A 12,036-nucleotide genomic window follows, 5' to 3' on the forward strand; every position below is an offset into this window, starting at 1 on the left:
AGAGGGAGGAGGGAAGGTAAAGAGGATGAAAAGAGGGAGGAGTGAAGGTAAAGAGGATGAAAAGAGGGAGGAGGGAAGGTAAAGAGGATGGAAAGAGGGAGGAGGGAAGGTAAAGATGATGGAGGAGGGAAGGTAAAGAGGATGGAAAGAGGGAGGAGTGAAGGTAAAGAGGATGGAAAGAGGGAGGAGGGAAGGTAAAGAGGATGAAAAGAGGGAGGAGGGAAGGTAAAGAGGATGGAAAGAGGGAGGAGGGAAGGTAAAGAGGATGAAAAGAGGGAGGAGGGAAGGTAAAGAGGATGGAAAGAGGGAGGAGGGAAGGTAAAGAGGATGAAAAGAGGGAGGAGGGAAGGTAAAGAGGATGGAAAGAGGGAGGAGTGAAGGTAAAGAGGATGGAAAGAGGGAGGAGTGAAGGTAAAGAGGATGAAAAGAGGGAGGAGTGAAGGTAAAGAGGATGGAAAGAGGGAGGAGTGAAGGTAAAGAGGATGGAAAGAGGGAGGAGGGAAGGTAAAGATGATGGAAAGAGGGAGGAGGGAAGGTAAAGAGGATGGAAAGAGGGAGGAGTGAAGGTAAAGAGGATGGAAAGAGGGAGGAGGGAAGGTAAAGAGGATGAAAAGAGGGAGGAGGGAAGGTAAAGAGGATGGAAAGAGGGAGGAGGGAAGGTAAAGAGGATGGAAAGAGGGAGGAGGGAAGGTAAAGATGATGGAAAGAGGGAGGAGGGAAGGTAAAGAGGATGGAAAGAGGGAGGAGGGAAGGTAAAGAGGATGGAAAGAGGGAGGAGTGAAGGTAAAGAGGATGGAAAGAGGGAGGAGGGAAGGTAAAGATGATGGAAAGAGGGAGGAGGGAAGGTAAAGAGGATGAAAAGAGGGAGGAGTGAAGGTAAAGAGGATGGAAAGAGGGAGGAGTGAAGGTAAAGAGGATGGAAAGAGGGAGGAGGGAAGGTAAAGATGATGGAAAGAGGGAGGAGGGAAGGTAAAGAGGATGGAAAGAGGGAGGAGTGAAGGTAAAGATGATGGAAAGAGGGAGGAGGGAAGGTAAAGAGGATGGAAAGAGGGAGGAGGGAAGGTAAAGAGGATGGAAAGAGGGAGGAGGGAAGGTAAAGAGGATGGAAAGAGGGAGGAGGGAAGGTAAAGAGGATGGAAAGAGGGAGGAGGGAAGGTAAAGAGGATGGAAAGAGGGAGGAGGGAAGGTAAAGATGATGGAAAGAGGGAGGAGGGAAGGTAAAGATGATGAAAAGAGGGAGAGTGAAGGTAAAGAGGATGGAAAGAGGGAGGAGGGAAGGTAAAGATGATGGAAAGAGGGAGGAGTGAAGGTAAAGAGGATGGAAAGAGGGAGGAGTGAAGGTAAAGAGGATGGAAAGAGGGAGGAGTGAAGGTAAAGAGGATGGAAAGAGGGAGGAGTGAATGTAAAGAAGGAAGTAGAGAGATTTTGAAGGGTGGATGAAGTATGGAGGATAGTTGGGCACTGAGAATCATTCCCACCAAGTTAATTGATTTTTCATTGTTGTTCTTTTTTTATCTTTTAGAATTTCTGTTATTAACTGCAATGTGCACTTTCAACACAATGTGTTCAAGATTGTTAATATTAAAGAGTCGTTTAATTGGAGTGTGTGTCTCTCAAGTCCCCAAAGAGTCATTTAATCGGAGTGTGTGTGTCTCTCGAGTCCCCAAAGAGTCATTTAATCGGAGTATGTGTGTATCACTAGAGTCCCCAAAGAGTCATTTAATCGGAGTATGTGTGTGTCTCTCGAGTCCCCAAAGAGTCATTTAATCGGAGTATGTGTGTGTCTCTCGAGTCCCCAAAGAGTCATTTAATCGGAGTATGTGTGTGTCTCTCGAGTCCCCAAAGAGTCATTTAATCGGAGTATGTGTGTGTCTCTCGAGTCCCCAAAGAGTCATTTAATCGGAGTATGTGTGTATCACTAGAGTCCCCAAAGAGTCATTTAATCAGTGTGTGTGTGTGTCTCTCGAGTCCCCAAAGAGTCATTTAATAGGAGTGTGTGTCTCTCGAGTCCCCAAAGAGTCATTTAATCGGAGTATGTGTGTCTCTCGAGTCCCCAAAGAGTCATTTAATCGGAGTATGTGTGTATCACTAGAGTCCCCAAAGAGTCATTTAATCAGTGTGTGTGTGTGTGTGTCTCTCGAGTCCCCAAAGAGTCATTTAATAGGAGTGTGTGTCTCTCGAGTCCCCAAAGAGTCATTTAATCGGAGTATGTGTGTATCACTAGAGTCCCCAAAGAGTCATTTAATCAGTGTGTGTGTGTGTGTCTCTCGAGTCCCCAAAGAGTCATTTAATCGGAGTGTGTGTGTGTGTCTCTCGAGTCCCCAAAGAGTCATTTAATCGGAGTGTGTATCACTAGAGTCCCCGAAGAGTCATTTAATAGGAGTGTGTGTGTGTGTGTCTCTCAAGTCCCCAAAGAGTCATTTAATCGGAGTGTGTGTGAGTTTTTATTTTTTGACAATTAGTACACTTTACAGAAGAACATGCATAATGTCTTAAAGCCCCAGTGTGTAGCCAAAGATGACTCTGGTGAGAAACTCCTTAAGATGTTTTTGTGATGATTAGTTTGCAGTCGATGCTAAATTAACTAGAGGATGCAGGCTGTGGTCAGTGAAGTGTTCTCTGCTATGAAGTGAAGTCAGCTTTATTTCTATAGCGCATTACACAATACAGATCGTTTTAAAGCAGTTTCACACACATAAAATAACTTGCAAATTTCAACAATTACTTATGTAGAGCTGTTTTACAGTTGAAATTGAAGACAATAGTGTCATTATTCAGCTTAATTATGTTCATATTTTGCTTATAGTCAATAGTCAAATCAATAATATTTCTGAATGTTAATTGTTCTTCCCCGACTGAGCAGCCAAAGGCACTTGATCTCAAGCTACAAATCAGACAAAACATGTAGGCTACCCATTTACAGTGATCTTGAAGAAATGGAAAAAATAAAACAAAACCTGTTTACTCTTACACTTGTATCTCTGCACTAGCTTGATTTCAGTGTCCAGTATTTGAACTTTGATTTGTAATATTCTACTTCTGTGACTTCTTAGGATAAATAATATATAACCTCGCAACAATGTCCTGAAAGTATACCTTAACCAGAGTCTGTGTATCACCATGGTCCTCAAAGTATGACTTCATCAGAGTTTGTGTTTAATGTCCCCAAAATGGACATAAAAAATACTGTCCCCAAAGTGAAGGCAAAATGTCAGGTCTTTAAGGAAGGCTTTTATTGATAAAATCAAGTGATAAATGTGATGACCGCTTCTCCAGAAGTGCAGTCATATCTTTCTTTTGTCTCTAGACCCTTCAGAAAGGGGTGTCCCTAAAGGTAGGGTTCCCAGTCATACGTCCTCACATTGTGGTTAAGTAGGTATGTGTGTGTGTGTGTGTGTGTGTGTGTGTGTGTGTGTGTGTGTGTGTGTGTGTGTGTGTCACAGACATTTATTCGTGTTTGAGTGTGGCTGTCATCAATGCAAAAGGAAGACATTGCTTGGGCCTACCAAAAATTAAGATGACATTTTGAAATTAGAATTTAACTTACATTTATTTTTCACTCAAACTGTTAATATTAAGTTTTTAAAAAATCTGTAATGACACAATCATAAGGCCTAGTAAATTATGCAAAATAAATGCATACTATGTGGTCTCAAACCTTTGGATCCCAATGAATTTCTCAAACATTTCAGAAAAATGCTGAAACAGTGCGATTTCTTTGATACAGTGAAATAATAGGATAAGCATAGCCTACCATTTGATAAACACCTGATTTTTCTCACTGGTAAATAGGCCTAAATTGTAATTAGTTATTTAGATTGTGTTACTGTTTTTTGTAATGCTAATGTTTCTTTCCTCATTAAATTGCATTAAACTGAGGCATAACTCGCACAAAAAATGGAAATAATGTTAATATACTTTACTCACCCTCATGCTGCTGCAGAAGCCGCTCATTTTCAGACAGGTTTAAGAAAGTTGTCGATGTTATTGCTCATGTAGGCCATAGGAAAGTAAACTTTGATACATAACGATAGTTCGATGATGAAAAAAAAAATACCACGGAAACATCAAAAATAACCATAATAAACAACCATACACAACCATTCACTGAAAACTTCATGATGCACTACGCCTGTACAGAGCCGTTGGAAAACTCGCCTGTCTGGCTAAAAAACGACATACCCCATCAGCCCTTTCTTTCCAGATCACGTGTCAGTGATCATATGACTCACACGGAGAAAACCTCTTCCATGTAAATAGCATACTGTCTATGGATAGCAGCGATAAAGCTGCGAAGAAAGGACCCGAAGCTAATAACAAAAAGGGAACTGTCATGATACTTTACGTTTTATAAGTGTACAAATTATAATGATTTTGTAAGCTGCGTAACAGATGATGGATTTGACGGGTATAATCGCGTTGCTTGCTTTGATCGCAGCTCAGTGTGCTCGCGCATCACCGCCGAACTTTGTGCTGCTTTTCGCCGATGATTTGGGTTACGGTGATCTGGGGTGTTTTGGACACCCGAGCTCTCTCACCCCGAATCTAGACAGACTAGCGGCGAAAGGGCTGCGGTTTACCGACTTCTACGTCACGAGTCCCGTGTGCAGCCCATCCAGGTAAAGCCAAATCCACCTGTTATCCAGCCTATTATCCATAATACTTTCATGCGTTCACTTGAACACGAGCTTGCGATTTTTGAATCACCTTTAATGTATCTGTATATCTATTATAATTATACAATTAGAAATTATGAATATGAATTATAAATAATTATTGTAAAATTAATTATTATTTTAAATGATTATATTTAATTAAATTAATATAACATGCACAGTTATTTCAGAATGATCTGAACTGGATTTGATTTTAATTTCAGGCTATCAAAAAAAAAAACTCCCTTGATTTATTGTAGAATTGATTAGATATCTACATATTCCTAATCACTGATTTTACATAATCTATAATTGACTGTGCAGTGTCTGGCACAGAAGATGGCGCCAGAATACAGGCTAATCATAAACATACTACCAGTGTGTTATACTGGTATATAGTAGGTATGCTGTAGTATACAGCACAGTATGTGAATTTTTTGTGTGCAAGAAAAACCATCATCTAAATTTGTCAAAATGTATATACGCTGCACACTGCATGATATATGCGATGTGCTCAACTTGACCTATCATTTCCCTTGTGAAGAATAAATCAATATCAACCTGATTACAATTGATCCTCATTCTGACAACAATTGTGCAGCATATATGCAATAATGTGCAGCATTTTGTCTTACATACATTTTTTTGGCCCAGGGCAGCCTTGCTGACGGGTCGCTTCCAGACTCGTTCTGGGATCTATCCGGGAGTGCTCTATCCGGGCTCAAGAGGGGGTCTCCCACTCAACGAGACCACTATCGCAGAGGTCCTGAAGGCTCAGGGTTACACAACAGCCATGATCGGAAAATGGCACCTGGGCGTTGGACTAAATGGCACTTTCCTACCCTCTAGACAGGGCTTTGACAATTATCTTGGAATCCCATACTCGCATGACCAGGTAATTATGTTTTCTTGTATTATTCTGAATCTCATCTGGAAATTGCATTGCATTATTATAATATATATTTTAATACAAGTGTGTCATCTAATGTTCTTAACTTAATTGTGTTGATCTCTCTCATCATGGCATATAATATTTAAGGTAAATCCCTTTATCTCTGTATCAAAGGGCCCCTGTCAGAATCTCACCTGCTTTCCTCCAGATGTGAAGTGCTATGGCCTCTGTGATCAGGGTGTGGTAACTGTGCCTCTCATGTTTAATGAGATTATCAAGCAGCAGCCCGCAGATTTCCTGCAGCTTGAGAAGGCCTACAGCGAATTTGCGTCTCAGTTCATTAATGATGCCGTCCAAAATAAGAGCCCCTTCTTCTTGTACTATCCTTCACATGTAAGTCAAGAATCTTAATCAAATCATCTTTGTAATGTTTAATGCTCATTGCTTTTGTCTCTGAAAATACCAATACTCTCACAACACCAAACATTTATATTATTTACTAGACTAAATGTGTGTTTGAAAAGGAGTAGCTTATTGCATATTATATCATTCATACAGTATCATAATTTTTATTTGAAAAATGTAAACAAATATATATTTTTGCAGAAATATTTAATCTGTTATATGTGACCCTGGACCACAAAACCAGTCACATGGGTCAATTTTTTTAAAATTGAGATTTATATATCACATAAAGCTGAATGAATAAGCTTTGATGTATGGTAATGGTTTGTTAGGATAGGACAATATTTGGCCAATATACCACATTGTTTGTAATTTAATGTAAAACTGCAATATAAAACTATTGACTTGTAGTCATCATCAATTATATAAAATACGAATTATTTGTAAGTTTCCTGCAAATTATTAAAATGTATAGAAGTTGTTTGGGTTGTAGTGCGACTTGCTTGATTCTGTCTTGCAAAGCTTCGTGGAAGTGGCCAGTCGCTGATTACCTCTTGGCACATTTCTCTTTTCCATGGTGACTTTTCTGATTGGATGGTCCAAAGAGATGCAAAGCATTGTGGGTAGTGTAGTTTTTCATTAAGAATTCAGCAATTAAAATGATTTAAACAAATAATTAAAATAGTGGAAGTCACACTGATTTTCTAAAGGTTTCCACAGAAGTGTTAATCATCATTTAACAATCTCAGAGCTTATAGCCAGCCATTCTTGAAGGTTTCACACAATATATTTCAAAATAAATGGGATTTTTACTATCTCAACCCTTTCTGCATGGTGTCTTTCTAGCACACACACTACCCTCAGTATGCAGGTGCAGACTATGCAGGTAAGTCACCCCGTGGGCCGTTCGGTGATGCTTTGATGGAGTTTGATGGCACAGTGGGGAAGATTCTTCAAACTCTGGAGCTGACAGGTGTGATCAACAATACTCTCATCTTCTTCACTGGTGACAACGGGTAGGTGTGGTATAAGTGTTTCGTCTTTTATGAGTGTTTCCATGTCCCATGACATCTATATATGTGTGCGCTCCCAGGCCAGAGCTAATGCGGAAGTCGCGTGGGGGAAACGCAGGACTGATGAAATGTGGCAAAGGCACGACTTACGAAGGAGGAATGAGAGAGCCGGCCATCGCATATTGGCCTGGATTGATCCAACCAGGTGCTGAGAGATAAACGGCCCGGCGTATGCATTCAGCTACAAGAAATATACCACAGAAATGGAGGACATTTATTTGACATATTTTCCCATCATTCAAAGGTGTCACCCGTGCTCTGGCCAGCTCTTTGGACATTCTGCCCACCTTTGCCAAACTGGCTGGGGCTCCATTACCCAAGGTGCAGCTGGACGGGGTGGACATGACAGACATCCTGTTCAATCAAGGACCGGTAGGAGACAAAATTATCAAAATGAAGTTATATACTGTATTTATTTTTAAGTACTGTTCAAAAGTTTGGGGTTGGTAAGCTTTTTTTGGGTCACACTTTAGTTTAAGGTCCAATTCTCAATATTAACTATGACTTTTGCCTTAGTAAACTCCTAATTACTGATTATTAATAGTTAGTAAGTTAGTTGTTAAGTTTAGGCATTGGTTATGATTAAGGTATGTAGAAATTGTTCATGCAGAATAAGGCATTAATATGTGCTTTAAATGTACTAATAAACAGCAAATATCCTAATATTTTCATGCTAATGAGCAAACTAGTTAATAGGGAGAATTGGACCATAAACTAAATTGTTACCGATTTAATGTTTTTTTAAAAATCGCTGCATTTATTTGGACATAAATACAGTTAAACAGTAATATTGTGAGATATTATTACAATTTAAAATAACTGTTTCTATTTGAATATATTTTAAAATGTAACTTATTCCTGTAATGGCAAGCCATTACTCCAGTCTTCAGTGTCACATGATCCTTCAGAAATGAATCAAATATGCTAATTTGCTGTTTAAGAAACATTTCTTATTATCATCAATGTTTAAACCAGCTGCCTAACATTTTTTGGGGGAAATTGTGACTTTGTTTCTCTGGATTCTTTGATTATTTTACCCTGAACAAGCTCTGGCGATGAGACTGGTCATTAAAACCAGTTCTCGAGACCCTTCTTTTATGTTGCACATCTATTTTTTTTTTTTTTTTATGCATTAATATATCACTACCTCAGTAAGGATGCATAAGTGACAAATAGATCTGAAACTGCGTGTACGCCTCCAAAATGGGCCAAAATGTAATGTTGTTAAGCCAACGTTATTTGTGTTTCAGAGTAAAAGACAGACCATGTTTTACTACCCCACTGATCCAAGTAAGAAGTATAGCGTGTTTGCAGTGAGATGGAAACATTTCAAAGCCCATTACTATACACGGGGTACGTTCACCATCTGTTAAGACTCCCTATTTAAACCTCACTTCCTTCCTATTTATTTCTAATACGTCTTTTCCTCGATAACTCAGGCGCAGCTCACAGTGAGACCACCCCAGACAACAACTGCTCATTACTGGCCTTCCTCAAGTATCATGATCCTCCTTTACTATTTAACCTGGAGGCAGACCCCTCAGAAAACTATAACCTTGATGGTACTGAATGGGACCCTGTGCTTAAGCAAATTCAGATTATCAAGGAGCAGTTTGAGGCTTCTATGGTGTTTGGTGAAAGTGAGATTGCCAAAGGGAAAGACTCTGCACTCGAGCCCTGCTGCACTCCGAATTGCACCCCTAAACCCGAATGCTGCCGCTGCACTTATGCACTTTAATGGAAGCGGCAGCCAGCCGGAACACTGCCGAATCCCAGCACGACCACGAAAATATGATTTTATAATATTATTTTTTTTAGATAATATGTAATGTAATCTGATAACATTTTTGAATGATAACCTGCCTTACTGTCATGACAGTAACTGTAAGTGACTACATGATAGTATGATAGCAGTGACTGGTGTTTTCAAAGGGAATAGGGGAGCTAAATTTTCATGCATGACGGTTATAGAACGTGTTTTTTTTTCATCACAAATGTATGAATGTTTACTCTCCAATTTATCTCATACGGTCTTTTGAGATGAATTTGATATCGGTCTGCTTTTAACACTTAATCTTAATCATTAAGTTTTAGAAATAAAAGGAATTAAAAGAACACAGGTATTGAGATATTCTATTCCTCCTTGTCACACATATCCTAACTACTTGAATGACTTCCCATTTATTAGAATGTAAAGACAGAAAAACTAATTTTAATCATTAAAATATATGAATTAAAAATATTTTAAATCACTTATCATATTATAATTACAATGCTGAATGGTTAAATTAAACAGTGCAAAATTAAAGCTATTTTGATCACCTAGAGCAGTGGTTTTCAACCTTTTCAATTCAAAAGCCCTCGCCACCAAAAAAAATATTGATGTATAGTAAATATAATATATTAAATGAATTAATCATGATTCATTTTGTGATTGAAGAAGTTAAGCACTAAATGTTCTTCAATAAAAACAATAGTTATTGAGAGGAAATGTGGGATTTTATGTGTTTTTAGCATTTTAATATAGAGTTAAATTATATGAATAATCATTCATTCATTTAAATACTAAACCTGCAGCCCTCATGGAATCATGGCCCCTAGTCGGCCCGACCCAGTGGTTGAGAACCACTGACCTAGAGTCATTGAATTAGGAATATAGGATCTTGCATGAAACTGTTTGCACAGTGTAAAGACCGCCTAGAGACAGCAGATGAGAGAATGTAGACAGAGAATTTACAAAATTGCCATCAACCAGCATCAGTCCCACAAGTGGCAAAGTCTCACCTTTGCCACAAAAAAAACTCAGAAACACTTGGTGACATCAAGCATATAGTATTTTATTCATAAGACCAAAACCATGACAAGGCAGTGAGATTTTTTTTGTTTGATTTTTTTTTTACAAGTTGTCATTTTTAAAGATACAAGATACATAGTTTTGTCATACTGAAGCTGTTTCCGTTATACAGTGAAGGACTGAATTATGTAAGTTTAAGTCCAGAACTTTGCATTTCTTGTAATTGTATTTCAGCTACCCAAGCTTAAGTAGAAATATTAGATGCTTTGCCTGAATGTGTTAGGGGTTTCACAGCCAATTTGTCACTACAAATTGCTAAAGTGAAGGCTAAAATATTTAAGATATTTATTTACTGTATGAACACACAAAATGTAATGTAACAGTCATAACGGAGGATTGGGAGCTCCGACTGAAATAACTGAAACTTGCGCTCATAAATGAGACGAAACTGCTGATTTGACCCATTAAATGCAATGATGAAATGCAGAGAATGGAGGTTTGGGGCATTTGATGAGTGTCTATTTGTGAATGAGGATCTGAACATCTTATTGACACGGCGGATCTGTTGGAACATCAGCGATTGCATGTTATTCCGCACATGGTGAGCACACATCCAACAACAGATGTATACCAATGTAAAGCAGATAAAGGAAAGATACAAATACTAATTAAAAGCTATTTATATCTTTTCACCCCATCACAGTTGGCTTTTGGTTGTGAGATCGTTATCATCAACATTATTCTTTTTATTATTTCTTTTAAATGTACATATTTATCTCAATAACATACTCAACAGAAAGGACACAGCATGGCGACCCTGACTCTAGATTATTTACAGCAATCTAAACAAAAACAAGTCACATTGAAAACATAAACCTCCTTATGTGACCGTGTCACCGTCACAAATAAATGAAAACAGATTGCAGGCTGCTGGAAGATACAGTCATGTTTGCAGGGAATGTTGGGCTGTGCTCAAAATAGCATACTATCATACTACTCGTGCTATTATAAAGCATGAATACTTTGTGCGTGTGCACTTTATCTGTATCAATAGAAAAAAAATTCAGATTACCTACTACATTTGCCAAAATGTGCAATATACGTACAAGACGGCACAAATGACAGGATCCTAAAAATCCCCCAATGCAGTGTGACAAATGAATATGAAATAGCAGCTGTGATTTTGATCTCCTCCTTGGTTATTTTAACAGACTGATGAATCTTAACTCATCATTACCTGAATTAAACGTGCAATTTAATGAGTAGTAGTATGTTCACGTAGTATGCCAATATTCCATTCTGAACACAGCCCTCCGCTTCTTAATAATAAAACAGGAAATTACCTGACAGGGTGTGACGGAAAAACTGTCTGATGTAAATGTAAATATGCTGTCATTACTTCATTCTGACCTATCCATGTCCCGCACATTTGACCTTGGATCTACCAAGCCATTTTTAATGAAAACTACACAACAAATTTTCCTGCAATATTCACTGAATGTCTTCACGTCATGATTTTGATTGTGAACTGTTGCATGGCCCTGGATTGCTTTCATCAGATTGAATGAGGTAATTATTGTATGAAGCCAGCAGGGGGATCTGCTCTGTTCAGTCTCAGCAGTGGTGGTCAAGGTCAGGACAAGGGCTTGTTAGAAGTCAGAGAGTCTGTGACTAACTCGAAACAAAGTGGAGGATTGGTTTCTGATGTCCTGAGCTTATTACATAATCACATGGCATCTACATAAATGAGATGCGCTTATTAATTGCTGATATATTAGCCGTGGACCACCACTGGACAGAACTTCACCTTGGTATTTTATTCTTTTTCAATCTAATATGAAGCAATATTTGTCCTGAGATGTAAATTATCTGGTTAAACTGATTGCTAAATTATTTCTGAATTCAATGTGTTTCCTAATGAACTGGGACAGTCTTTTTTTACTCATTTTGCTCTGTGTCTATAAGCATTGCATCTCACTGAAATATCTACCTGGTAACGTTCAAAGCATAAGAGGTGGACTACCGTATATCAGGCTTAAAAGCTAAAAGCGTCAGCCCAACCTGACAATCATACAAGACAGCAGACAGTGGTAGCAGAGAGGCTGTCAGGTTTGAAAGCTAGAGAAATATCCTTTGACTGAATGGCCAAAGGACTGTATAGCCAACTGGGTGAATCGCACAAAGTCGGTCAACATATCGGAATCATATTTCACCCCA

The 12,036-nt window shown here is 38.7% G+C and overlaps 2 protein-coding genes across 2 annotated transcripts in view; one reads left to right on the forward strand and one right to left on the reverse strand.

Moving 5' to 3' along the window:
* The window catches only part of shank3a (SH3 and multiple ankyrin repeat domains 3a), a 363,988-nt gene extending 359,853 nt beyond the window's left edge, over positions 1-4,135 (reverse strand). Inside the window, exon 1 of the mRNA XM_079620538.1 lies at positions 3,928-4,135. The gene's annotated coding sequence lies outside the window, so the exon portion shown is untranslated. The remainder of the gene's footprint in view (positions 1-3,927) is intronic.
* Positions 4,136-4,207: 72 nt separating this feature from the next.
* Positions 4,208-10,515, forward strand: arsa (arylsulfatase A). The gene is made up of 8 exons (XM_079620273.1): positions 4,208-4,619; positions 5,310-5,550; positions 5,722-5,940; positions 6,799-6,968; positions 7,046-7,170; positions 7,270-7,397; positions 8,276-8,378; positions 8,465-10,515. Exons 1-8 carry the CDS (start codon positions 4,393-4,395, stop codon positions 8,761-8,763), a joined length of 1,512 nt encoding a protein of 503 aa, XP_079476399.1. The 5' UTR covers positions 4,208-4,392; the 3' UTR covers positions 8,764-10,515.
* The last annotated feature ends 1,521 nt before the right edge of the window (positions 10,516-12,036 follow it).

The sequence above is a fragment of the Phoxinus phoxinus genome (genome assembly GCF_949152265.1).
Source record: "Phoxinus phoxinus genome assembly, chromosome: 8".
NCBI lineage: Eukaryota > Metazoa > Chordata > Actinopteri > Cypriniformes > Leuciscidae > Phoxinus > Phoxinus phoxinus.

What these genes read in the sequence shown, in the direction of transcription:
- arsa (XM_079620273.1), top strand. Translation starts at nt 4,393, where the DNA reads ATGATGGATTTGACGGGTATAATCGCGTTGCTTGCTTTGATCGCAGCT. An exon ending in CCCGTGTGCAGCCCATCCAG is followed by an intron (nt 4,620 to 5,309) that starts GTAAAGCCAAAT and finishes TTTTTGGCCCAG; the next exon opens with GGCAGCCTTGCTGACGGGTC. An exon ending in TCCTGTTCAATCAAGGACCG is followed by an intron (nt 7,398 to 8,275) that starts GTAGGAGACAAA and finishes TTTGTGTTTCAG; the next exon opens with AGTAAAAGACAGACCATGTT.